We start from the raw sequence: 27,900 nt of genomic DNA on the forward strand, positions 1-27,900 counted from the left end.
ATTGTTATTTAATAACAAAACCATTAAATTCATTCATAAAGAATCTGCGATGAATGGTATACATTCATAAATAAATGAATAAATTTTGCATAAATTATAGGATTTTACAATCACAAGATAAAATAAGGAATGCCACAATGTGCCAGTTCTACCACCCCGTAAAAGAGACTGCAATGCTCACAATCCATTCTCCATCCCTCCTTCCTGGGATAAGATGTGGATGTATAGCTGTATATTTTGAGGCCAAATGCATGCTCCACTGTCATTCTGCAACTATTGAGGCCACTGACTTAAACAGTTTCTTCCTTCTGTTCAAGTACCCTGTGAATTGCTTAATTAGCTAGGAAAGTAAATTATGAGTGTTTCAGGATAACCAGAGTAATCTCCACACTATTAATGTCCATAGTGATCATGGGGGCAAAGTCTCCTTTATTCATTAAAGTACATAGAGCTGAGTTCTGAAAGATCTTAGCATCATGGATCCTCCACACAACCCTGCATTTATTTGTGAATCTACCATGGCAATCAACCAGGCCTTGGAACACCATGGAGAAAGACCCCTCTCTGTTTGTAAATGGTCCTACTCTATTCTTCTAAGCCAGGAACTGATAGCTCAAGTACTTCCACTGATCTCTGTGGAAGTAGCTCCCAGGGAGAGAGGCAGTCTCTTATGTAGGTAGGTCCCAAATTATTTAGGCCTTAGGAGATCAAACCCAACAACTTCAATTCTACCTAGAAACTAATAGGCAGGCAGAGCGAATGATAAACCATAGCCATAATGTGCTCTCAGTGTGAAATACTTAATATAGCTGTTCATCCAGGTATGTAATATAGTCCACATGCTATAGCCGTTTGTATATCAACCGCATTTGCAAATAATCTTGTGAAATTACTATTATTTATATTCTATGTGTGCCTAAAGGCCACAGTTGAGACCATGGCTCTTGTGCTAGGCACTATGCAAATACTAAACAATCCTAATAGACAATCCCTGCCCTAAAGAGCTTACATTCTAAATAGACAATACAGACAGAGGATGGAAGAGAGGAAGTAGTAGTATCCTCTTTTACAGATGAAAAACTGAGATACAGTGCAATATGACTTGGTCATACAGGAAGTCTGTGGCAGAACTAGGAGTTAAATCTAGATTTCCTAAATCCAGAGTCTTAAGCACTAGATTATCCTCCCTCTCAAATAAAACCTGCATATTCACTTTGCTGGCAATCTGCTTTACTCACTTAGGGCCTTATCCAATACCCACTGAAGGAACAGAAACATGTTTCCCCACCAAGTTTGTCTTTTTAATTTGAAAAAGATTATTTCCCCTTAAGATTATAAAGAAGCTGAATTAACATGGTTTCTTTTGTTCATCAGCTACTTTCCACAAAGCATTTTTGTATCCAGTGTTGTAGCTGTGTTGGTCCCAGGATATTAGTGAAATTAGGCAGGTGAGGTAATACCTTTTATTGGACGAACTTCTGTTGGTGAAAGAGACAAGCTTCTGAGCTCACTGGGGCTCTTCTTCAGGTCTGGGAAATGAACTCAGAGTGTCACAGCTAAATACAAGGTGGAACAGATTGTTTACCATAAGTACTTAACACACATTTCAGAAGACTTTGCAAGGTGAAGTGGCCTGTTAACATCTCTCCAGTCATAGGGGAGAAAGAAAAAATAATGTTGGAGGGCGATTAAGTGGGTTATAGATTGTTGTAATAAGCCATAAATCCAGTGTCTCTATTTAGTCCATGATGTTTAGTATCAAGCAAAGTAAAAAACTTATGCTCCCAAGCTCATCTTTTGAAGGTGTTGTGCTGGTTTCCTTTGAGGATAAGGACTGAGAGGTCAGAGGTAGAGAGATCTCAGTGAAAAGTGTTCACCGACAGGTGATAAGTTTTTTTGGTCTTTTGTTATTTTCCTGTGTGAGTTCATTTGAGAGTGTAGTGATAGTCTTGTTTTACCCATGTAGTTGTTGTTATTGGGGCATGTAGTGCACTGGATGAGGTAGACTACATGTTGTGATAGGCATCTGTAGAACCCAGTCTTGAAAGGTGTGTTGTGTGGGGTGTTGGTCATTATAGCAGTGGAGATATGTCTGCAAGTTTTGCATTTGTTGTTCTTCCAGGGTTTGGTGACGCTGTGAGTTGGTGTGTACTGGTCTATGGGAAGCTTGCTTCTGATGATGAGACTGAAGAGGTTGGGAGGTTCTGTGAAGGCAGAAAAGAGAGTTCAGGAAAGATTTCTTTCAGGATGTGGTCCCCATCGAGTATGGGTTATAGTTATTTGATGATACCCCATATGGGTTCCAATGTGGGGTGTCAGGTGACAATTAGAGGTGTGTGGTCAGAGAGGGTTTTATTTCTGTGTTAAAGCAGGTTTTCTGAGGGTGTTTGGGTAGTCCATCCCATGATGCAATCTACTTCTATGATGGAGTGTCCTTGTTTGGTGAAGTTGGTTTTAAGTGTTTTAAGGTGTATATCCCGGACTTTCTCCTCTGTGGTATCTGAGTGCCAGGCTGTAGATAACAGATTTCTTGGTGTGTTTGGAGTGATTACTGAATCTGTGAATGTAGGTTTGGTGATCTGTGGGTTTCCTGTATAGAGATGTCTGTAGGGTTCCATTGTTGAAACTCACTATGGTGTCCAGGAAGCTGATGATAGTGTGGGAGTGTTCTAGAGAGAGTTTAATGGATAAATGGTGGTTGTTGAGATTATGGTGGAAATGTGTGGGGTTAGGTTGGCTCTCCAAAGGATGAAAATATCATTGATGTATCTCAGGTATATCATTGGTTTTGTGGTGCATTTATCCAGAAATTCTTCTTCAAGATGACCCATGAAGAAGTTGGCATATTGGGGAGCGATCCTTGTACCCATGGCTTTGACAAAGAGTTTGTTGTTGAATGTAAAATTGTTATGGATGAGGATGAAATAGATGTGTTTGAGATGGATATCGGAGTGTTGTCCATTATCTTGTAAATATTTGAGGCAGGCAGGGATGCCGTCATTGTGAGGGATGTTGGTGTTTAGGGAGGTGGCATCCATGGTGGTAAGGATGGTGTTCTGAGGGAGGCTGTTAATGTTGCAGTTTCTGGAGGAAGTCGGTTGTGTCCTGGAGGAAGCTGGCCCTTTGTGTGGTTAGTTGTTTGAGGATGGTTTCTATGAGTCCTGATATTCCTTCAGTAAGAGTGCTGTGACCATATATGATGGGTCTGCCTGGGTTCCCTTGTTTGTGTATCTTGGGAAGTCTCTGGGGTGGTTTCATGGGGATGAGGTTGTAGAGTTTCTCTTGGAGTTGTTTGGGGAAGGATTTGATGATATTCTGAAATTCCTGCATAAATTATGTTGAAGGATGTTCTTTGAGTTCTTTATAGTAAGAGGTGTCAGAGAGTTGTTGGTTGGCCTTGTTAATGTAGTAATCCCATGTGAGGACTATAAACCAGCAGACAAACAGGGTGCCATCGATCACTACTTGGTGGCTGGGTTTCAGGGACTGTCCTCTCAGCGGTGGAGAGATTATGATGCATGTGATGTTTAAGTATTTCACAATCAGTTGTTTTTCTGAAGTAATCAATGTAATGATCAAGAGTGTGGTTTCATCTGCTGTGGGTGTTCAGACAGATGATTTGTTTTTCATATGACTGTCTGGGGATGTGGTAATTGTGAGTGGTGTCTTCACTATGAAAGAATTCTTTGAGGTGGAGTTGATAGAAGAATTTTTCTAATTCTCCACATGTTAATATGCTAGTATGATCAGGTTCTGAGGTGAGGCAGAAGTTCAGTCTTTTGGAGAATACAGATACTTCAGCTCTGGTTGAGGACAGTCTTGAAAAATTGATGATGTTGGGATGTTGTATAGTGACCATGTGGTGGGTCCTGGTGCCATGGTTTCTCCTGGAGGTGGTGTTCTGTGGTTTGTGGAGTTGTTGTAGTTGGTTCCACTTTTTGTTATTGTGTTGGATGTCTGTCATCAGTCCACTTTGTATTTAACTGTGACACTCCCATTACCTTTTCTGAAGAAGAGCTCTGTGTAAGCTTGAAAGCTTGTCTTTCTCACCAATAGAAGTTGGTCCAACAAAACATATTACCTCACCCATCTTGTCTCTCTACAAAGCATTTTGTCATGTCAAACTGTCTAAGAGCTTGTCCACATGGAAACTTAGTGCATGGCAAACTGGGACATGAATCTACAGTGCATTAGCCTGCTGCATTCTAAGTCTCTCTGTGGACCCTGCTACTGTACAATAAATGTTCCATACCAGTGCACTATCAAACTTTTAGTATGTGGCAGCAGGGTCCACACAGAGACTAAGTGCACAGCAGACTAGTCTGTGGTAGGTTTATACCCTGGCTTGCCATGCGGTAAATCTCCATGTGGACAAGCCCTTAAATTAAGTACTAGTATTTATGAAATAATGTGCACTGTAGAAACAGCTGTGGTCAGTTAAAAACTCTTGGAAAACTAGCAGAAGGGGATTGAAATTATGTATTTTTGTGGTGCTATGAAATTAAGGATAATTTGGTCTTAATAGAAGAGAATGGTTGTTTTAATTCTTAGTCATCTTGTATAGATGTGTCATTAATTTAGCATATTTTTTAGAGTTGCTCTATCATGATTGTGAGAAATCTACTTTTTGTTTTCTTCCCATTTTTCTGGTTCTTGGACTTCATCTATCTCCTGTCATTTGTAAAAGCAAAAAAAAAAAATTCTGTTTTCTGTTTGTAAGTGTTTAAAAATGTTTTAAAATGTCCTGTGCTGGAGTACTAAACTTCAAAAACAAACAATAACAATAACCCATGGCATACCCCACCCAAAGCAGATAATAACGAAATGTAAATTAAAATCTTTTCAATGTCCCTTTTTAAAATATGAAAAACAACCCATATTGAATTAGATGGCACCATCTGTTTACAGAGGGTCTTATTTTACAAGACATGCACGAGTTCACTGACTTGGTCATTTCCTGCAAGTTAGAAGTACATAGTGCTCACAACCTAGTGGATTTTGTTTGGATTTTTTAATAAGACAGTTAGTGAGAAATACTACTTAAAACTAATCTGGCTAATAGAAACTTTAGAGAATTGTTTTCTCTGCATCACTTTCACTGTATTGCCCAGGTCAGGGTCTAAGATCATTTTTATTTTAAGACCATTATCTACTTATGTATACAAAGCATAAATATTCAGTGTTGGTCACCAAAGCATTTAAGCACTTGCCTAAGTCCAGCCCTATTGAGCAAATATATAAGCACATGTTTAATTTTAATCATGTGCTTGAGGCCCTTTCGAATTAATGAGACTTCCGTGCTTTGCTGAATAAGGATGGTTTGCTCAATAGAGGCCAAACCGTGCTTGGTATTTTACAGACAAATAAAAGGCACAGTAGTCCTTACCCTAAGGACCTTGTAATCTAAGGCACTGATCCTGCAAATACTTACACATGTCCTTTGATTTACCTATGTGCCAGTTCTTGCAATTTTATAGTTTTGTGATATTTGGTGTTTTTTCTTAAAGCATCATTTCTTGGAGTCAAGTGGTTACATGAAAATCTCAGATTTTTTTTTTAAAGACAAGTTTCTAGCCCTTATAGTTGTGAAGAAAAGCTTGAAAATGTGACTTGAGTGAACTCAAAAGGCTCAAAACCCATAAGGCAAATAAAAATACCTCAAAATTAAGGCAGTTTTGCTTTCATGTCCTTGCCCAAATCCTGGCTGAGCCAGGTCTAGAAAGTTAGTTTCAGTTAGATGAACTTGTAGTTGGCCTTTCTCTAGCTTCTGTATGAGCTTGCTCAGAAATGGGAGGTTTGACACGGGGTAGTTGGCTAGACCGAAATATCTCGGGTATGTTTCTTCAGTATTGAGCATACTATTATGTGTCTGAAGGAGGAAGAGAAGATTCCTTCTCTGAATGAGGCATTGGCTGTTTCAGTCAGGAATGACACCTGTTGTTCATGACTTTCTTTCACAAGAAGGAAGGGCCTGGGTCTGATTCACAAGACTTGGGTTGAGACTCCTTTAGGGTATCCAGAACTTCTGATAAGTGAATATTCTGAGTTTTGGAAATTCTGGTGTGCTATCAATACCATCCCCAAAGCTTGATGCTCCAGTTAGCTGCAAAAACATCTTGAGCAACAGTCATTCCATGTTCTGGTTCCATAGTGGGATGAAGTCTACTGCAATGAGGGAGATTGTTGTAGTGGTTGTGAAAAGGTTTGTGGATGATTCCATAAACCTGATTCTGCACTCACATTGGTTTATATCTCATATAAATGTGAGCAGAACCCATCCCATCCCATCTCTGTCTCAAAGATTGCTAAACTTGGGGTCATCAAAGGACTTGTGGCTAAGAAACTAGATGGGTTGGATCACATCTTACCTATCTTGTAGAAAACCTATATAGACTGCAATAATGTATATTTGTGTAATGAACAATGTAAGGTATAACAATGTATAGTATGTAAGGTTTATATTAGTGTATGTTTATTGATACTTTAGAACAATATGCCAAGAACATGGTAAAGCACTCAATGTTCTGAAATGCTTGAAGACATACCGCTTTACATTAAACAAGGACAGATTTTATTTTTTAAACAACAGCTTAAATTGTTCTGACATACATTTCCAGACAGCTGTGGCCAGCCCAGCTACAACAGAGGTTAAAGAATTTAGAAGATTGCTCAAGACAGCAACACTGCAGATATTTAGTAATTTATTGGCATGGTGCATTTACTGCATGTGTCATCTTAAATTTTGCCCTTTCTTCACTTTGAGGCATCAAAGTCATACAATCTATCTTTGAATACATAACCATGTCATAATACCTCTCTGAGTTTTCACGTACACTTGTGGTTCACAAAAGCTCATCTAGCTGATAAATAACATGTCATAGCCCTTTCAAATCAAATCCTGACAGATGCTGAAAGCAAAAATTCTTAGACAGCGAGAATCTTTAGGGTGAAGTGTGAGGTTGTGAACACTTTCATCTATATGTATAAGATGCCCTACCCACCATTGTTACTAATCACCAAACACTATTAGCTCTGTTTGGCTATTGTAAAGTCAAAGAGCTATCCAGAATTGAATAGTGAGGTCTACAACTTGAAGCATACCATTTTAATATAGAGCTGGAAGGATCAGCCTAGCTGATGACAACTTCACTCATTCCATAACCACCAAAACAATGTAATCACCAGAGGATCAGCATGCCAATCACATTGGTATCAATGCAACTGCAAAATCTTTAATGATTAGGGAAGTTGTAGACACAGTTAAGAGACTTGTTCTGACTACTGTAAACTGCTGACAAAATGATGATGATTTCACTCAAACTACAGAACAGTAATGATAATACCTAGCTCTTATATAGTGCTTTTTCATGAGTAGATTTCAAAGCACCATGGAAGTATCATTATTCCCTTTTTACAGTTGGGAAACTGAGACACAGGGAGGTAAAGTCACTCAACCAAGGTCACCCAGCAGGCTAGTTGCAGAGCCGAGAATACAACCCAGGTCTCCTGAGACCTAGTCTAGTGATCTAGCCACTAGGCCACACTGCCTCCCAGTAGTTTATTCCCAGTAATTATAATTACATGAGGATTCTGTTGTTTTAGAAGAGAACTCTCAGGGAGAGGGGCATTACTGATAAATACTCAAGATACTATATGCTAGAATAAGTAAGATCAGATGCAGCCAGAGCTGTACTGCCTGCGCGAGACAAAATATTCACCATCATTGTCAATCCCAACAATGTCAAAACTGACCATGTGCTATTTCAAGGTCAGGATTTCTAGCAGGGGTGCTGTTGTGTTTCTATAGTACCTAGCACAATGGGACCCCAATCCCAATTAGGCCTTTGTATGCTACCATAATATAAATACTACACCAACATACAACCTATCTATGGCAACAGGAAGATAGAATGGTTGAGAGGCTTAATGCACTTTTTAAACAAAGAGATTAAAAACCAGCAAAAATTTCTGACCAAGATAGCTGTTAAATAGTACTAAACCAATTATTGTGACCAGTTGTTATGGGACTACTTTACATATTATGACAAGTGCCATATAAACTGCCATAGTAAAATGATGTTGTGAAAATGACATTGCCAGAATCCTCAATCTAAATGAACAGAGGACAAATACATTTAAAAATGTCAGGCAAACTGAAAATGACAGAAGCAAAACTGGTGGCCCACTATAATGAACAAAGGAAAGCTATCCTATGTTATCTCGGGGAAGGAGCAGAGTATTTGTATAGCAGCCATTTACTAGCAAACTACCATGTTTGATACAGGACTTTTTTTATCAAGAAAGGAAATCTTGTCTCTGCTGACACTGATTATATAATCACCTAGAAAGCATGAGAGAATTCTCTTGAAGAACAAAACAAACAAGCAAACAAAAAACATAGAATAGAGTCTACGTATATCTATATTCATAAATACAGGACTGCTTGGGAGAAAAATGGAAGAACTATTGCTGAAAATAATTTAAACTAGATTGAAGGAGACTCTGGAATATATAGTATAGGGGAAAAACAGCAGTGGCAGTGGGGGGCGCGTTAAATAATTTTGTAGGTCTAGTGTGTGAGGAAACTTACATTTACTAAAAGCAGTAGGCAGCAAACTATGTATCCAGTTGTCTTAGTTTGCCCTTTTCAGGGAGTAGGACACTACTCTATTATGATCTTCAAAGATTTTCTCAGTCTGTTATCATCCATGAAAGCTTTTCCACATCACAGAAGCACTTCCTTCCACAGTGGAGAGAGAGTGTGTGTGTTTTGGGATGACTTGTGGGAGAGGATGGAGATGTATTGTTATTGAGCAGGGGAAAACATTTATTATACAATCTTGACATGGAAACATCCCTTTGAAAACATTTCATAACATTGCCCCCACGAGTTAGGGGAGGGAGGCATAAAAGGAAATCAGAAAGATTGCTTATTTTATGAACTTGCACTTGGTTGGTTGGCTGCTTCCAGCCCCCAAATGTTGTATAATATTTTACTGTTGAGTGTGTACAGTACATATAATTTATTATGTGTAGTTTCTGATCTACAAATTGGTATGTTAACTAGGGATCATAGGTCACTTGCTCCCTCTGATGCCTATGATTTTTATATAACTTAGAGCAGCATCAAGCCATCTATAATAAATAATGGGAGTTTATTCTAAGGAATTAAAACCATTATTCACATCATATCAGGAAAGGAACATCATAACCCCCTGTTAAGATTGGTCTAAAGATTTGTTTAAATATTTGAATTTGTAGTTCAGATAAACAAACCATTGTTCTTAAAACAAGGGAGGGAAATAGACTTATTTTGTGTAATCAGTTGGAACATACACTGCACCTGAGCTCTGAATACCTCCCTAGATTTTCACAGGCAGTAGGACAGAATTAGTGCAGAATTAGCACTGGATCATGTAACCTGTCAGACTTGTGCCAACCAGAGTCAACAATTGGATGAATATATTTTATTATATAGCAAAACTTTAATAGTAGTTGTACATATTTTCTCTTTTTGCAGATTGTAATAAAAAAATGGTTTCAGGTTGTACAGTAGTTAGGTTAAAAGGATTTTTGGAGAGTTCCCACACTTTTTAGCTGATGTTCCAGAATGTACTTAGTTTCTTCTAACACCTAGTTTATCACTAACAACCTTTTAAACCATGTACAGTTCCAAAATAGTGAACTGAGTCATTTAGTGAGATAGATATGAACATTCCATAAGCTGATCCTTTTCATACCCGCAACAGGTTAGTGACTATTAAAACTTGGGTCCTTTCCTGTGGTGTTACATACAAAGTTTTGTATATTCTATCACTTTAGAAGAAACCAAAGAAACTAAATAATTACAATTTGCCCCATTACTCTCACACACATTCCAAAACTTTGTGGGCCATGGGATAGGTGTTCTATAGGGTTAAATTAAATAGTGTATGAAAGTCTAACTAGAACAACCCATTTGATACTTTGTTTTATAGACTTAAATAATGTTTCCTGTGTTTATTTTTTCCAATTCTGGGGTTTATTCTCATTTTAGCATAAACTTAATATAATAAAAAAACAATGTTTTAGATTGTTTTTAAAAATGGCCATCAAAAAGCCATTACCAGTCAGTTTCATTAATGGTTTTGATTATTTTTAACGAACTACTTAAATATATTAGATGTTGATTTTTTAAAATGGTTTTAAAAGTCAAACATAGTATCACACAGCTGCATAAAAAATGCTAGTTTTATCATAAAAATCATACGGTACCTTATTGCAGTCCTTAGGCATCCTCACTCTTTTTCCTAGATATGGACATCTTAATTTCAGAAAAGGATTGCATGGTATTGGAACTTGGTACAGAAAAAACTAAGCTTTTCTGAACACAATCTGCCATTTTTTGCCACTATTTTATCTTGCCTTTCCAGTAGCAATGAAATTGCAGTTCAACACTGTTAGGAGAAGGCTCATTACGATATTTATAGAAATCTGAGGACAACTCATTAGACACATTCAAATGATCTAAGAGAAAGGTACAATATCTGAAATTCCCTTTCTGAAAGGTGTATTATAGAGATGAGCAAAGTGCTGCAAGAAGGCTTTGTTGACATCAAAGGCAATGGTGTATTTCTTTGCACCATTGCTTACTATTTAAAAAGCTGCCTATCAGAAGCCATTGCTGCTTCACTGGCAAGCAGACCATTGAAAGCTCACATCGCTGAATCAAACTCATGCAAACTGTCCTCAAGTTTCCTCTCTAACTGTAGTCTAGTGTTCACCCTAATAATATTAAACAATTGGTGTAAAATCCTGGCTCCAGTCAAGTCAATGGCAAAACTCCCATTGACTTCACTGGAGGTAGGATTTCACCTTTGGTATAAAGGTCTTCTGATTATAGCTGCTTTATAATATGAATAAAAAATACAGTCAAGGATTATGTTTTAAATTTTAGAATACAATAAATAATGTGGGTGATGCCCCCACTTCACAGATGAGCAGTAGTGCTGTGAGGGCTGGCCCTGCCCCCAGAGCCCTGATCAGCTGGGGATAGGTAGACTGGAGAAGTTGTACTCTCCACCTGTACCCCCTCACTCCCTGATCCCCAGTTGGCTAGAGAACTGGCTGGAAATCTGGCCCCTGGTTCCTGCTGCCAGCCCTCTTCTGATTGGAGGATGGGATTACTGTGATCCAAGGCCCTCTTGATGCCAACTGCCAGAGGACACAGAGATACAGGGATCCCTTGGGTTCACCAAAAGAATGTCATGTACGGTCTCTAGTGAAAGCCTGTGTCATACTGGTCGACGTAATAATTGTAAGATATATACATGGAAAATATATGAAGAGTTATGTATATGTACTAAAAATTATGTTCTCTGGGTCTGTGAGTTAAGACAGGTCACCAAAAGGTAATCTACAGACACCTGGCATGCTTATCTCACTCTGACTGGTCACATGCAAATTCAGTATTGTATCATTCACAATGAACGTCCTGTCTGAGCAAAATGCTAATCAACAGATTATGGGGGATGGAGGAAAAAACAAAAACAGCAGGACTTATCCTGCTTAGGAGTAAGACAAAATGACTGTTTGAAACTATATCTAGGGTACAGCAGAACCACTAGGTATTCCTTCAGTCTGTGAGGACAAGCTGCCTGTGGGGCTTGATTTTGTGAGACGGGGTCTCAACCAAACTGGTCGAAAAGGCTGGGGAAAAACTTGTGGTAAACTATCTTGTCAGAGATATAGGAATGCCTTTTTAGGTAAGTTTAGTCTCTAGAAAGCATGTTATGATTTTGTTTATATATAACCATTTGTTTAGAATATTTTTATCACTATCACTTCTTTGATGATAAACATATTCTTGTTTTCACTATACATTTAAAATTAAGTGCGCTGTGCTAAGCAAAGTGGTGATCCAGAGTTGAATCTTACAAGCTGGTATGTACTGTTGCTTTGGGAACAGCGGATATAAGAGTTCTGGAAGAGTTGAGTGGAACAGGCTGAACATTCCAGAGGGACACCTGAAGGACTCGGGGGTTGGTATGTACTTATACTAAACTGTACAGAGAAAGCGAGGCCTGTTTGTGTTGCCAGAGGCAGATGGTTTCAGGGAGCTGATCACAGACAAGGCTCTCTCACTGGGCTGGTGGTGGTGAGGTGCCTCACAACCCTCAGTACCCCTGGGAAGTGTCACATTACCATTTAAGAAGGGACTCGGTGGCCTGCAGGAGAGGGCATATGCTGCTGCTGCAGAGACACAGCAGACAGAGTCTGAGCTCAGGGCAGGGGGACAGGACCATGGAGCTGCCTGAGGTTTGGTTCCTATGAGCCAGCACTGCACATGAGAATTGGACACAGCCCAAAGGGAAGAAAGTACCTTAATCTGGGACAAAGGAGCGGAGGCTGGAGGGGCCCTGGAGACTGTTTATGATTGATGGAGGTAGAGTTCCTTTTAGGCATCTTGTATTTATGTTGTACTCCCACTAAGTGACTGTGCTTTACAATGGCACTGGGGTTCTGTTCGTGCTAATAAAGGGGATAGGGTAGATCAGTGTGTTGGAACAGCTCTGGAGTGAATTCTTGCCTTTCCAAAGGTTGTAAGTGTTGGAACAAACTAACAAACAGTGGAGTCTCCACCACGTCTTTTGTAGGGTGCACATAGTACAGTCTTTGCATTTGAGCTCATGTATGTACTTGGGGTTAGATTTTGACTCAGGTAAGGAAGCAAGGGCTTGTCTATTTGGTGATTTAGTGTGTGGCATGCTGGGATGTAAATCTACAGTGTTCTATCCTGACATGCACTAAATGGTCATATGAACCCTGCTGCTGTGCATTAAAAGTTCCATAGTGTGCTTTGGTGCACTTCTGAAACAGCAGTATGTCACAAAAGAATAGCACAGGCATGTAGGGACAAAATCAGAAAGGCTAAGGCACAAAATGAATTGCGCCTAGCAAGGGACATAAAAGGCAATAGGAAGAGGTTCTGTAAAACACATTAGAAACAAGAGAAAGTTGAAGGAAAGTGTAGGTTCACTACTTAATGGGGAAGGAAAGCTGACACGAAGAAAGATGAGGTGTTTAACACTAATTTTGCTTGTGTTCACTAAAAATGTTAATTGTGACCAGATGCTTAACACAATTCATAAGGGGTGTTAATTATGACTGTTAATTAATGTGTAAAGCTAACATTTGTCACTCTGGATACTAAAGTGATGGGTACGATAGAACACCTTAGATAGAACACCTTAGTGCTAGAATTAACCAGAATGCAAACACAGTCCTCTAATGACTACTGAATTTGTGGTGTCCTCCAAACCCCCAACCTATTTGGACAATTGTTGCCTGAAAATATAATAAAGTTACCAACATTTGCAGCAGGAGGCTGATGGTTGCCCAAAGATCTTGTCCCTAGTTTTTGTATCAAATAAGTCTGTTAACTTTTGGGGTGTCTGAAATAATAATTTCATTGACTCTTCTAAAGTCCATAGGCCAGTGAGCATGTGCATAGTGGTGTGACCACAATGGAGAGGAGGGATAGCACACGGAAACAGTGTTTTTTACAGGTCCATCCAAAAATGCTAAAGCTGTCTGTTACTTCAGTAAGTTCTAAACAATCATCCTTTGGGCAGAAGGTCAAAGTATTGGCCCCAAGTGAATCAGTCAAGTATTTGATCAGGAAAAGTACTTGAAATTTCAGCATAAAATATTTAGTTGGGAAAACCTGAATTACCTCTTTCCCAGTTTGTATAAAAGCAATCCTGTTTGCACATGCCACATTATAAATCCATAGCTGGATTTGAAAAATTTAAATAATTGTAAGGAAATGCAACTATATTCTTTTTCCTAAAAGTTATCATAACATCTCTTGCAGAAATAAAAAAAGTTAATGTGAATCTCTGTTTACCTTGATAATAAGCCCTTTTCCTGCTGTTGCCACACAATTCACAATGGAGGGGCAATTACAAGGGGTTCGCAAATAAATAACTGAGATATGAATTTCAAGGTTGGGGAAGACAAACCACAAAGTTAGAACTGGCACATAATAATGTAATTACCTTCACCTATGTTCAATGGGAGGTTTTTTTTGTAGAGCAGTGGGAGCAGAATTGGGCCCTAAAACTGTGTGATCTTATTCTGTGTCCTGTGTTGGTGCCAAATAAATTGTGAAAAGATTCTAACAGCACTCCCTGTTTATTTTAAAAAGCCTGGTCTCTAAGTAGTCGTAAATAAAGAGTAATCAAGATGGGAATGCTTAATCATCCTTTCATCCTTCAGGAGGTTAAGCAAATATGTCCATGCTAAACTTGATCACTGTCCAAAAATATTTATTTTTATGGAGCACAAATGACTGAATATTGTAACTGGGCCAAATATTACAGTAATTGTTGGATAATCCTACCATTTCCTAGTTTGTCAAGGTATCTCTAGAGACCATACATTCTGTTGGTTTATTTAATCACCATGCAATTTTCCTTTAAAAGCCTAGTAATTTCTAAATTATTATCAAGATATTTGTATTATCCGTACATGCATACTGCAGTGTAACATTTAGACTTAGAATTGGATAAGATGACCAAATGAAGCTGAACTTTTCCCATATGCATGGTTTAGAAGATATAAGTCCATTTATATGTATATGAGTTTCCTGAAAAAATTACCCAGCCCATGAAACTTCTAATGTATCTTGTGTGCGTAAATCCCACCATTCTTATGCACGTGTGATGAATTTGGGCCAATATGTTGTAGTTACATTTGCAAAGATTAGGATAGCCGCATCACTATCTAACAGGGTTAATGTCACATTCTTCACATCACTTAGAAGAAATATATGGCAGAACTGCCAGAGTGCTGCAACATAGCAATTTGTAAATTATTTTGAGGACTGTAGATTTAGACAGTGAGTGCTAAGATCAAATAGGGACACTATGCATTTCAGTAATGCCTTTCATATGAGATTGTCAAAGTACTTTATTTTTAAAAATATTTTAAAAAATGTGTCACTCTCCTTTGTCACTGTGTTTGTACAAATCTTAAAAACAATACAAAATTAGTTAGCCAGTGTTAACTAAAAATAAATAGACACAAACCATAGAACTGTTAAACATAACAAATAACCCTGTCATTACCCCACCAGGCAAAGGTTAAAACAGGGGTGGCCAACCTGTGGCTGCAGAGCTGCATTCGGCTCTTCAGAAGTTAATATGTGGCTCCTTGCATAGGCACCAATTCCGGGGCTGGAGCTACAGGAGCCAACTTTCCAATGTGCCGGGGGGAGAGGGAGAGATGTGCTCACTGCTCAACCCCTAACTCTGCCACAGGCCCTGCCCCTACTTCACCCCTTCCCCCAAGGCCTCCACTCCTTCCTCCCCCTTCCCTGAGCCTGCCATGCCCTTGCTCCTCCCCCTCTCCCCAGAGCCTCCTGCATGCCGCAGGAGGCATGGGGAAGGATGGGGAGGCGCTGATCAGCAGGGCTGCTGGCAGGTGGGGGGGGGGAGCTGAGGGGGGGCTGCTGAGGTAATACTGTGGCTCTTTGGCAATGTACATGTTAGCCACCCCTGGGTTAAAAGAATAGATGGACTTTTAACTGTGCCTTGAGTCCAACAGAGGAGTTCTATCAGACTAATGAGAGACTCATAGTTAATGAATTAGTCAGTAGTCTCATTAATTATGCCCCTTACATCTTTCCATTCAAATGTAGTTGTATATTGTAATTTACACATTTTCTTAAATTTGAATAACCAGTTGGGACTTTAAAAGATCAGCCTATATAGATTATGGCTAAATTCAGTAAATTAATCTCTAGTTCTGTTTTAGATATATGGCACCTCATTTATTGCTGAGATATTGGAACAGTTCAGCCTCACGTAACTTCACCACCATTTTAAACATCTATGAAACTATTTCTTCTAGAATTTTCTATATACATGCACACACATTATGGACTTAATTGTTCAACCCTTACTGATGCAAGTCTATGGGACTACTCATGTGAGTAACTTTGCCCACACATGATCATGCATATATAGCCTTTCATAAGCACTAAGTCACTTTGATCATGCATATATAGCCTTTTCATAAGCATAAGTAATTTTGCCCAGAAATAAATAGCCTTTTATGATCATGCATCTATAACCTTTCATAAGCACATACTTTCTGTTGGTTTATTTAATCACCATGCAATTGTCCTTTAATAGCCTAGTAATTTCCAAATTATTATCAAGCTATTTGTATTACCCATACATGCATTTTGGGATAAAAAAAAATAAAAGTGCCTGGAAGGAAATTGTTAATTAATTTTGTCGTGCCATATTCCCAGAAGCGAGATAGGGACTGTTAGGCCTGTTCTGCAGATAAACATTGACAGGCACTGAAAGACCTCATACACACATGCTTCCTCTCATATTTTCACTCTCTCTCTCCCTCCAAAAATAGGCTCCATAAAAAACAGGAAAAGTGTTTTTTGAATGACTTTATCTGAAGTGGTTTTACTGGTTCTGATAGCGAGTCTTTAATTGCCAGAACAGTGTGCTGGCAACATCAAGAGAATATTAATAACCAGCAGCTTTTACTGTCAACAGAAGAATCCAGAAGCCATTTGTTTTTCTTCTGCACACAGCCAGACCTTTTACATGCTATCGAAACTATCTGCCTTCAGCATGACATAAAGTCGTGGTGAAAGGTACTATTTTAGAATGTAAGTGCTTATTTCCAAGCAATAAACAAACTGCCAACTACAGATAATCACTCAGGGTGCCACAAGAGACAAGTTTAGAGATACAGATCTTTATCTCAGATATGAGATAATTCCTGCACTTCAGAGTGTAAAGTGCATTTAGCATGTGTGAAAGTCCTTAGCGTGACTTAGGAACATATCTCTAAAGACAGTTCCATATCCAGAACATATCTCTAAACACCAGTTCCAGCTCCACAGTCAATCAGGATGCCCTGTAAACATGATAAGGGTACTGCTTGTACATTTACTTCATTAGTGTTTAAAGCAGAGACATGCCATCAGACTGATTTCAGAAACACTAGTCAACACAATAGGTCAAGGGGGAAAACTGAAATCTCAGGCTCCTGTGATTTTGATCTAATACAGTTTTTATATTTATAAAATAGAAGGCTCATTCTCATAAACATGTGAGCTGATTCATCTTTCTTCCCTGCACCACTGGTAATCTGACAGCTACTGTAGCTTTTTGATCCCCAGCATTTTGTTATTACTTTGTTATTATTGACCAGTTAATCCATTTATACACTAAACAGGAAAACACAGTGAAGTCAGCAGGAGCTGCTGAGTGCTTAGCACCTCTGAAAATCAGGCCACTTATTTAGGAGCCTATACATATGGACATGAAAATCTTGGCCTATATAGTCTCCAAACTGTAGTCACTTAGGGCTGAACGCTTATTGCCGTGCTCACTCTGAGTAGCCAGACTGGGTTGTGAGTAGATGAGCAAGAGGGAAGAATCCTTTCTCACAGGCCTGGAGCATATTCAGAGCCCCTCCCTGGGGGCTCTGCTGAATTAGACCTCCATGCTCCTTACACATCCCTTCTGTGGGGTAGAGGACCTGCATGGTGGCAGATCCTCTGGCCTGGCCCTTTCCTTCCCCACATCCTGCACTCTGCCATGCGGATGGCTCCTAATGAGTAGGGGTTCCCAAATCAGGCACCCAACCTTGCACTGAGAAACTGCACTTCCTCCACAGCTTTAGGGGAAAGGACAGGACTTGTCCCTTAGTGATAAATAACCACTCCCAATCACGTACATTATAAATCGCTGTGGGGTTATTTCTACTAGAATGGTTGGTGTAGAGAGGTATAAGGGTTTTACTAGCATGAGTTTAGGATATGCTCATAGCTCACTCATGACAGACATGCAGGAGTAATGCTGGTCATCCCAAACCATTCAGATATGTCCTACTAAGCCATCTCCCCAGAACTTACTCTAATATTCCAAACCCTGGAGTGGCTTTGAGCAGGAGCCGTTTTTATTTGAATTGGCCTGTCAAAGAACTGTTTCCTTGTTCCCACAAACTTGGAATTTCTCCTGTAAAAATTACTCCCTTCCTGGGGACTGAGGATGAGCAAGACTCAGTTCTGGGCTGATACCAGCTATTGCATAAGCTTTAGTTTCTGACATCTTATGGTACTAGAGTTCTAGAAATGTGAACTTTATACTATTGAAGATTCCCAGCTCTCAACCGGGATACACAGTACCTGCTTTTAACCCTGGAAAGGTCTGAGATCATACTCTAAAGCCAGAATATTTCATAGGTTCCTAGAAATTACCATATTGGATCAGACCAGTGGTCCAGCTAGTCCAGTTTCTTGGCTTTGACATTGGCCAGTACCAGCTGCTTCAGAGGAAGGTGCAAGAAACCTTGAAGAAATGAGTTATGGAATAACCTGCCCACAAGAAAAGTTTCTTCCTAATCCCCATTAGTTAGAAGCTGGTTTATTTCCTCAAGCAAAAGAGTTGTTATCCCTTCAAAACCCTGAACTATTTTTAATCCTTACTCTAATAATTTGAGATATTCTTCTAATCCATATAAATAATCCTTTTCTGAATCCTGTTAAACTCTTGCCCTCAATGGTATCTTGCAATGAGTTCTGTAAGCTAGTTGTGTTGTATGAAAAAACATTTTTTATCAGTTTTAAATTTGCCAACTTTTAATTTAATTGAATCTCCTTGTTCGGGAATTATAATGAAGGGTGCATAGAATTCCTGATTTACCTTCTCTATATCATTTACTATTTTGTATATATTCATCATTTCCTTTCTTGTTTGTATCCTCTGTAAGATGATATAGTGCCAGTTTTTTTCAATCATTTATCGTATCAGAGTTTTTCTCATCACCTGTCTCTAAACTTAATCTATTGTTGCTGATATGCCTTTTTTGAGATAGGACAAAGTATTCCAGATGAGGGTATACCTCTATTTTCTATAATGGTGTTATCATATTTTCAGTAATCTCCATCCCGTTCCTCATACAGTTTGTTTGTTTGTTTGATCACTATTGCACACTGAGCAGAGTTTCATCGAGCTGGCCACAATGATAGCCACATCTCCCTGAGCTGCTAATGCTAATTTAGAATCTAGTAACACTTCACATTATTTCTTCCTATATGTATTATTTTGTATTTGTCAGCACTGGATTTCATCTGCCATCATGTTGCCCTTTCGTGTAGCTTGATTAGGTCCCTCTGATGCTTCTCACAGTTTTCTCAAGTCTTGACTAACTTTAAAAATTTTGTGTCATCTGCAAATTTTGCTACCTCACTGATCACTTCCCTTTCCAGATCATTCATAAATGTATTAATATATAGAAAAAATAGAAAAATCTAATTAGGTCATTATTGGAGGTGTTTCACATTTATGAGTGTAATTTTTCTCTTGTTCTGATTTTACATATATATTTATATATGTGTGTGTGTGTGTGTGTGTGTGTGTGTGTGTGTGTGTGTGTATGTATGTATGTATGTATGTATGTCTGACTAGGGAAGACCAAAGGGAAGCAGGTGTATACATACATATATGTCAGAGTGAGAAAATAAAATAGGCAAGTACAATTTCTTTAAACCTGTTACACTGTTTTTTTAAATCATGTTTAATCTTCATTGCCAGTCTGGTTTGTAGGATATTTTGGCTGCTCAGCTTGGACGGGATTGACCTGAGTAAGAAATTGGCTTGAATTTAACTTGGATTTAAATTTATTTTAAAAGACAGTGTAGATGGGACCTTTGATGAATAATGAAGACTTAGTTCCAGATCATTTTATCCACTTTCATATCACTTTGCATAGTTTTGTTGAACATACAATTACTCAAAAATGTTGATTTATTTTAAATTAAAAAAATAGAGAAAAAAGTAGAAATAATTTTGTAAAACAATAGATTATTTCTTTGTTTCTTTTTTCTTTCTTTCCTCCAGTCGAGGACTCCTGCCCTGTAGATCATTTTGTGAGGCAGCAAAGGAAGGTTGTGAACCAGTTCTGGGGATGGTGAATTCTTCGTGGCCTGAGTTCCTCAGATGCTCCCAGTTCCAAAACAGAACTGAAAATGACAACACTACGAGGGTCTGCTTCTCGCCATGGCAAGAGAGAGGAAAACAACGTACGTTACTCTGTTTTAATCATCAAATTGTATTTATTAGGTTTTGCTTAATAACGCATGACATCTGACGAAGTGGGTATTCACCCACGAAAGCTTATGCTCCAATACATCTGTTAGTCTTAAAGGTGCCACAGGACTCTCTGTTGTTTTTTACAGATCCAGACTAACACGGCTACCTCTCTGATACTTGACACCAATTTTGGCCAAATTTATAAGCCTTTTAGGAATTGCAGATTGCACATGCTCAATACAGACTTAGACTTTCGGAGCTAAAACCTCCAAAGATTCTGTGTGCACTGAGCATGCTCCATCCTAGTACTGACAGGACTGTGCATACACTATCCCTACAGAGTGACTGAGTAAGTTCCATTCCGAGGGGGAGCCAGACACTGGAATCGAAGGCAGGGAGGAGGAAAGTCCCGGACTCGGATGCAGGGAGGACAAGGACTGTACTGGGAAGGAAAAGAGTGAATTGGGATTAGTAGCCAGAGAGACTGAGGCTCAAGTGGGAGGGAGAGAAACGGTGTCCAGAAGTTGGGAGGGGACTTGATTTTGAAGCTGGGGTGGGAGGTGACTGGGACTGGCTGGGTAAGGAGATGGGGACTGGGAGGTGGTGGGGGTGTGGGAAGGGGAGCTAGAGACTGGTTGGGGAAGGAGATAGGAGTGGGGGAGGCTGGGACTGGTTGGATAAGGAGACTGGGAGGTGGGGATGGGGGAGACTGGGACTAGGAACTAGTGGGGGCAGGAGAAGGGGGAGACAGATCTGGATGTGGAGGGGAGAACAAGGATTGGAAGGTCAAAGAGACTGGAACAAGGAGTCAGTGGGAGACTTTCAGTCTCCCGAGTTGGGAGACTGAAAGTGGCTGAAGAACCAGGGGTGTGAGGGGGAGATTGGGACTGGAAGCCAGTGGCGAACAGGAAATGGTGGCAGATGGGGAATGACAGGAGGCTGGGAGGGAGGGAAGAGGCAGATTAGATGAGGAGCTGGGAAGGGGGAACTAGCACTGGCTGGGCCAGGAGATTAGGACTGGGAGCATGTGATGGGAAATGCTTGGAAGGGGAAATATTAGGATTTGGACAGGGAGCCCAGAAGGGGAGACTTGCACTAGCTGGGCAAGAAGACTGGGATGAGAAAGAAGCCTAAGGAGAGGAGACTGGGACTGGTTAGGCAAGGCGAATGGCGCTCGGATGAGAAGCCAGCTGTGAGGAAGAGAGAGGACGGGGCTGTGCAAACTGCAGTGATCTTGGTTTATTATTCACAGTTCTGACATGGTACCAATTAAAGCAAAAGGTAATTTAAATTGTGTTTTTGCTTGGACATGCACAAATAATGGGTGTGTGCTTATGTGTATATGAAGAGATTCCATGTAGAATGTGTGATGGAAACTACAGAATAGTGAATATTTTTCATTTTTAAGAACATTTCTATTTTCACTCTATCTTCTGACAGACGGGTCTGACTATTGTGTGCTTTCTACATATTTTATTACTTAGAAACTATGGTCCTCAATGTTTTGCTCTTAAGGCTCATGTGGATTTTACGGATTCTAAGGGGGAGTCCATATAACTGACTGTGTTTCCATTCGGTTTGCCAGGACCACAAACACTTATTACAATGGCCAATTATGAGGCTCCCTGATTTTTGTCTGCCAGGCAAAATGAGGAGTGCTTAGCAGACAAACATATCCATGTGAGAGCTATTGTTATCTGTCTCCCAGCCCCATTTTCCCACTACAGGTAAGGATGGAACTCACATCCAGGAAAGTAGGGGAAAGAGCAGAGATACCACTCTCAGTTGCCAGGAGGTAGGGAGAAAGAGAGAAGAGTGCCAGCAGCTAGGGAGATGAGGTTGAAAAAGAATGCTAAATGTACCTCTCTGCAGCATTTAGACTTTTCTATCTGAAAGACACAATGTCAAATATAGATGCCACTGTGACCAAACCAACACAATGCAAGCATATCACAATGCAATAATTTCATGGTTCTCTATAACTTTAGTCAAAGGACAAAATGGCTTCTCAGCTGTTAAATGCCACCGATGAAATACAGGAGAGTTTTAAATCAAAAATTTTTTAGTTGCAAATGTCACAAGGGAACCTGGGTTTTTGAAAAATGTTAGCAACTTCTGAGGCTGGTAGGTCTTGTGTGGAAATGAAAGCATCACTGAAGACAAGGCCACTTAGCACTCTCTCATTGCCTGGCAAACATCTCATTATGCAGCCCATTTTCTTTTCTATTTTCCATTATTATGCAGAATGTGCCCACTAAAGGCTGAAAGAGAAATTGGCTGATATAAAAATACAGGGCTCTGGGAATTCAGCTGCAGAGGTTTTAAAAAAATATCTGCATTAGTTTCACAGATGAGTTGTGAGTAAGCAAGGGAGTGAAGGTCAAGTTTTGTCACTCTTTCCTCCCACTTGATCCCTTTAACCTATCCACTACCTTGTCTGCATACTTGGAAAAAATAATATTTAAATAGCATTCTTGTGGGTCTGAAATGCACCTCCCTAACCAGGAAAATACTTCAGTTATTTTCCTTTTTTTTAGCTCTCCCTCCACCTCCCTGGTATCTTATTTGCTTTTACTAGCCAAAGCTGGTGATAGTGTACTTGAAAGAATAAATAGTATGTGGTAATTTAAGTAAGAAGTAAAATGAATGCAAGGAGCTGGCTTCTATAAGCTTGAAACCTATGGGGGAGCCCTGGAATTGTGTCTTAAGTAAATAGTCTAGATTGTAAAATGTTTTTAGAACCAACAGTGAATATAGATGGTACTGTACTTCATACAGTGTGTGAAACCTATACAAGATACAACCCTGAATAGGCAGCAGCTGGCAAGATAGCAACCACAAACACCTGCAGATTACATAGTTGAACATGTGCAGCTGGGTTCCAACTTCCTCATGCTTGGAGGACTCCTGTAGCCCTTTGAAGATCCTAAATTCCCCAGGTTCCCCTCTTGTTCAGAGGGCCCAAAGAGATCCTGTTCTGTGCCACTTTTTCCCTGGCCTGGTATGTTTTACAGCCCTCCTGGCTTCCCAAAGTCATCTTCCCACTAACGCCCTGACTCCACTGCTCTTGCAGTTTCCACACCTAGATTCCTGCTTCTGTTCCCATATTTGCCTCCCTGCGGACATGTTAAAATCTGCACAAGTTGTCGTGGCCCTCAGTAGAATGCACTTCTGGTCCACTCCTCCTGCTGACTTCTGTTTGCAACACGCCTGTGGACTTTAGAAGGTCTGTAGGGAGGCCAACCTGAGAGTGGGAACAGGAATCAAAGTTTAGTGTCTCTAGGGCTAATGGGAGCTGACTCATGGAAGCTCGGAAGCATGCAGCTCCTGATTGCTACAAGAGTTAGCTGCTCTCCGCTTTCCCCCTCATCTCCAGTGATCTGCAGAGTCCTCTCCTGTTGTCTTTCCCAGTTCCAAAGCTCAGGAGTACCACAGGGTATCATGCTTCCTTTTTCCCTATGCAAGTAATGAACGTTCAAAATTGTAAAAATAACTCAGACCAAAAAAGACAATTTCCAGACATAACCTTCATGTAGCTGGAACTCTGACTGAGAGCTCCCCACTTTCAAATGTTTAGGTTTCTTTTCTGTTAAACTTTGAACTTCCTAGGTTGCTAATGGTTGGTGTTTTTGATAACTATATCTGCATTTTTTAATTTTACTCTTATGTTATTGCTATGTACTGTCAGCTTTAACCTCAGCTTAATGATGTTTTTGTCTGGGACACTGGTTATTGTTGACATCCTGCAACTTATTTGGACAGTCAAACAATGACACTGAATTTTAGAATAATGATTGTTATCAAGCATTGAACATTATTGCAAATATAGCAATGTGGAGCACACCATGGGGGGTGAACGCCAGATGGTCTTAGACTGTCTTTGTATTTCCCATTTACACAGCCTCCTTGCTCTTTGCCCCCTAGTGGCCACTCTAAACAGTCACAACTAACACCACTGGGAGGATCCTGACCGGTCTTCTTAAAGGCCTTGTTCACCTTCACTCCATTTCAAATGACAAAAGATGAATATTATGCTGTTAGTATCCCTATAGTCAGTATCGTTTTCAGGATGCGAGGATGCTAAACATTTATAGCAAGGTGCCAAACAATATATGTTGGTTTGCAAAGTGGTGCTGCCTCCTCCTTTGGTTATGGCCAGGAGAAACCTTTGTTTGTTTTTTAAATGAAAAGAAGTGAATGGACTTCCTAGTCTCTCTCCCCTCAGTACTCCAGAGCACACGGACCCATCATATTGGGTTTAACAAAGACTAAGTGGGAAAATGTTTGTGGAAGCCCCTTGTTAAAATACTGGTTGCACATGTCTGCTTGGACCACTTCTGTGGGACTTTAGTCCTATTCTGTTAACCGTGTAGAAGGTGTATAGAGAAATGTTAATAATTTATTTACTTCTGCTTTAAAAACTTTTGCAAGAGAGATTTACTGGGATCAAGCCCCTTGATAACTGAGACACCCATTAATGGATCTTAGTAGGTAAGCTGGCAAAACAGGACCAATTACCTACATGGAATATAGTACATTAGACATCCTTTCATTGCATAAATGTGTGTGAAGTTAATTGATTTTTAATTTAATTACCAGATATTTAAGGGGGAAATTTTCATTTGATGTGCAGAACATAGACTGTGTAGCACATTTGCTCATTAGGCACCTGAGTGACACCCTCCCTTTATTCCAGTAGGGCCATGATTTGCAATGAGGGACAACTGTAGAGAACTGTCCTATTACCGGGGAGCCCACAGAGCACAAGGGCTTAAGAAGTGTAATTGTATAACAGGTCTGATTGTTAGTAAATGAGTGAATGCAGCAAGAGCTAGTACAGCAGGGAAGACATTTGATACATTATGAACTGGTCTATAGCCTTCTGTTGGCGCTGCTGTACTCTTCATGACACTGTGGTTTTACTTTTTCATGCTTTTAGTAATGTTGTTCATTAATGCTAACAATCAGCCATAAGTTTCTCTCTCATTAATGTCCTTTATTTTTGGAATGGGCTATCAAGGTTGTCTGAGGAATCACTCAGTAGCTGCAAGGTTGTGGCTGCTGAGAAGTCGTCACTTTCATGGTGTCCAGTTGAAAGCTGTATTTCTGCATCATCACCATTTGTACATTTTAATTAGACTGTCATCTCTTCTGGGTAGGGTTGTGTTTGCACAATGCCTAGCACAATGGAGCCAGGGGCCCATAGGCATTACTGCAACAGAAATAAGCTTACAATATGGATCATGGAGTCACAGTTTGCTTTCAAGTTTATGGTTCTGTGTGTGCTGCTTTCTGTGGCCTCAAAGAGAATTATGAATTTTTTTTGACAGAGTGCTGACCAGACCTTGTGGTCAATGTAAACCAGGAATAATCATGTTCAGCATGTCATCGTTGTATTCAAACACTAACATTTTGTAATGTACACAAGCCCTTAATGTATCTTGTATATCCTTCCTTGATACCAGTCTTTCATTGCTGCCTAGTAATTAGCACTCTTCTCCTTTACCTTTTACTCTCCTCTGGCTCTTTCTGCTCACAATACAGCATGCTTTAGTCTCTTCCATCTTAACTCCCCCCCCCACACACTCTTCTTGCCTCTCCAACTATGGCCCCATCTCCCTTCCCCATTTCACCTCTAAACTCATTGAGCAAACTGTCTACAACCACTGTCTGGAGTTCCTCTCCTCCAGTTCCATCCCAAGCCCTCCACAGTCCTGCTGCTGTTTCTTGCACTCAATTGAAACTTCCCTTGCCAAAATCTCTAATGACCTCTTCCTAGCCAGATCTCAGAACCAGTACTCCATCCTCATTCTCCTTGACCTGTCAGCACCATCGACCATGCTCTTTATGAAATCTTGTCCTCCCTTAGCTTCTGTGCTGCTGACTCTCCGGGTTCTCGCCTACTTCTCTAACTATTCCTTCAGCATGTGCTTTGGAGGATCCTCCTCAATCCTTCTCTAGCTTTCTGTGGGGCCTCCACAGAGTTCTCTCCTTGGTCTCCTTCTCTTCTCCCCCTGGACTTTATCTCTTGGTAATCTCATTTGCAGACACAAATTCACCTATTGTGTCTATGCAGACGACTCACAGATCTACCTCCCTACTCCATACCTGTCCTCTTCTGTCTAAACTAAAATCTCAGCCTGTCTCTGACATATCCTCATAGATGTCTAGCCATCAGATCAAGCTCAATCTCCCTCCAAGCCCTCCCTGCTACCTCCTTTCTCAAGGACTGTAGACCACATGACCATCCTTCCCACTTAGGCCCATAATCTGGGCATCATCTTTGATTCTGACCTCAGTCTAGGTCTTCAAATTCTTTTAGAATCACATCTCTAAGTTGCAGCCTTTTTTATCCATCTACATGGCTAAAATTCTCATCCTAGTTCTCAACTTCTCATTTCTTGATTATTGCAAAATCCTTTTCTCTGATCTTGATTAGCAAAATGCCGTCTTGCCCCATTCCTCCATTCAGAATGTTGCTGTAAAGATCTTTTTCCTAGCTTGTCACTTTGACCATACCACTTCTGTCTTTATTGCATCAAACATGCATTACTCATTTTCACTTTCAAGGCCCTTCATAGCCTATTACCACCCTACCGATCATCTCTCATTTGCAATCAAGCTGTCAACTCTTGCCTCTTTTTGCTTTCTCCCATGCTGCCCCTCATGCTTGCGAGGAGTTTCCTGTAAATGTACACACTTCATTATTCTCCTTCAGATCCTTAAATCTCTTCAAAACTCTCCTGTGCCGTAATGCCTTAAAAAAAAAAATGGACAACAGTTAGGCTGCTGGTGTGCTAAGACTTCTAGCTGCCACGCTGACCGATATTATGTCATTGTTTCTCTGTACTCCCGTCTGTCTGTATCCATCTGTTGTCTTCTTTCTTATACTTAGATTGTAAGCTATTTGGAGTAGAGACTGTCTTTTTGTTCTGTGTCTATGCAGTGTCTAGCATAATGGGATGCTGCTCCATGGCTATGGCTCCTAGGTGCTACAATGATACAAATAATAAAAAATAAACACAGCTTTTGAGGCTATACACTCTCACTTTTCGCTCATACTTCTTCTTGCTATGGTGAGTCTATATATAGAAGTATCTTCATGTAGCTGGTTCATTTCTGCATTGTCTCTTCTAAACAACATTCTCTGGAAAGGTAAGTCCCAAGAATAAATTACCCTCTGGTCACATGTTCTTGCCAGTAGCTAGAAAATAATTTGTAAAATTGCACCATAATTGCACAGACAACATTTCTAAATATAAATTGTGTGACATTAAAAGAGACTAGCTCACATGGTGGAGGGTGGCTTTCCTGCTGATCAGCGCAACAGATGAGATGCAGATCAGAGACAGTGATAGTTCTATTGCTACCCTAACACACAAAGCTTTGAAAAAAAAATTAACTTTGAAAGCACAGTAAATGCATTTTAATTCTGAGGTTATTCTAGGGCAGCGGTTGGAATGGTTGGTTTGTTTTATGTTTTCTCCCCTAAATGCCCTACAGGAAAACAAAAATAAAGTTGACTCACCTCAAAGGGAGAGTACTGTATATTCATTTGCTGCACAGCAGAGGCTCTAGGTTTATTGTTGTTGTACTATTAAAAACTGACGCACAAGTGGCCCATATGACAGGATGTGGGCAAGATTTTAACATTTCCGAATTATATGCCATTTCTTGAGTGGGAAAACAGTTGTTCATTTTTGGACTTTTAAAATTTTACTTTGTAATTGTAAAAGATTCTATATTCCATTAGACTGTCACACTGTTATTTACTTATATTATAGTAGTA

The 27,900-nt window shown here is 39.9% G+C and overlaps 1 protein-coding gene across 1 annotated transcript in view; it reads left to right on the top strand.

Moving 5' to 3' along the window:
* Window positions 1-27,900, top strand: part of CORIN (corin, serine peptidase) — a 279,991-nt gene that overhangs the window by 102,843 nt on the left and 149,248 nt on the right. The window contains exon 5 of the mRNA XM_029910685.1: window positions 19,920-20,101. Within this exon, the coding sequence (XP_029766545.1) occupies window positions 19,920-20,101 (182 nt within the window). The remainder of the gene's footprint in view (window positions 1-19,919; window positions 20,102-27,900) is intronic.

Source organism: Terrapene carolina, unplaced genomic scaffold (genome assembly GCF_002925995.2).
Source record: "Terrapene carolina triunguis isolate 2854851 unplaced genomic scaffold, T_m_triunguis-2.0 Scaffold66, whole genome shotgun sequence".
In the NCBI taxonomy this organism is placed as follows: domain Eukaryota; kingdom Metazoa; phylum Chordata; order Testudines; family Emydidae; genus Terrapene; species Terrapene triunguis.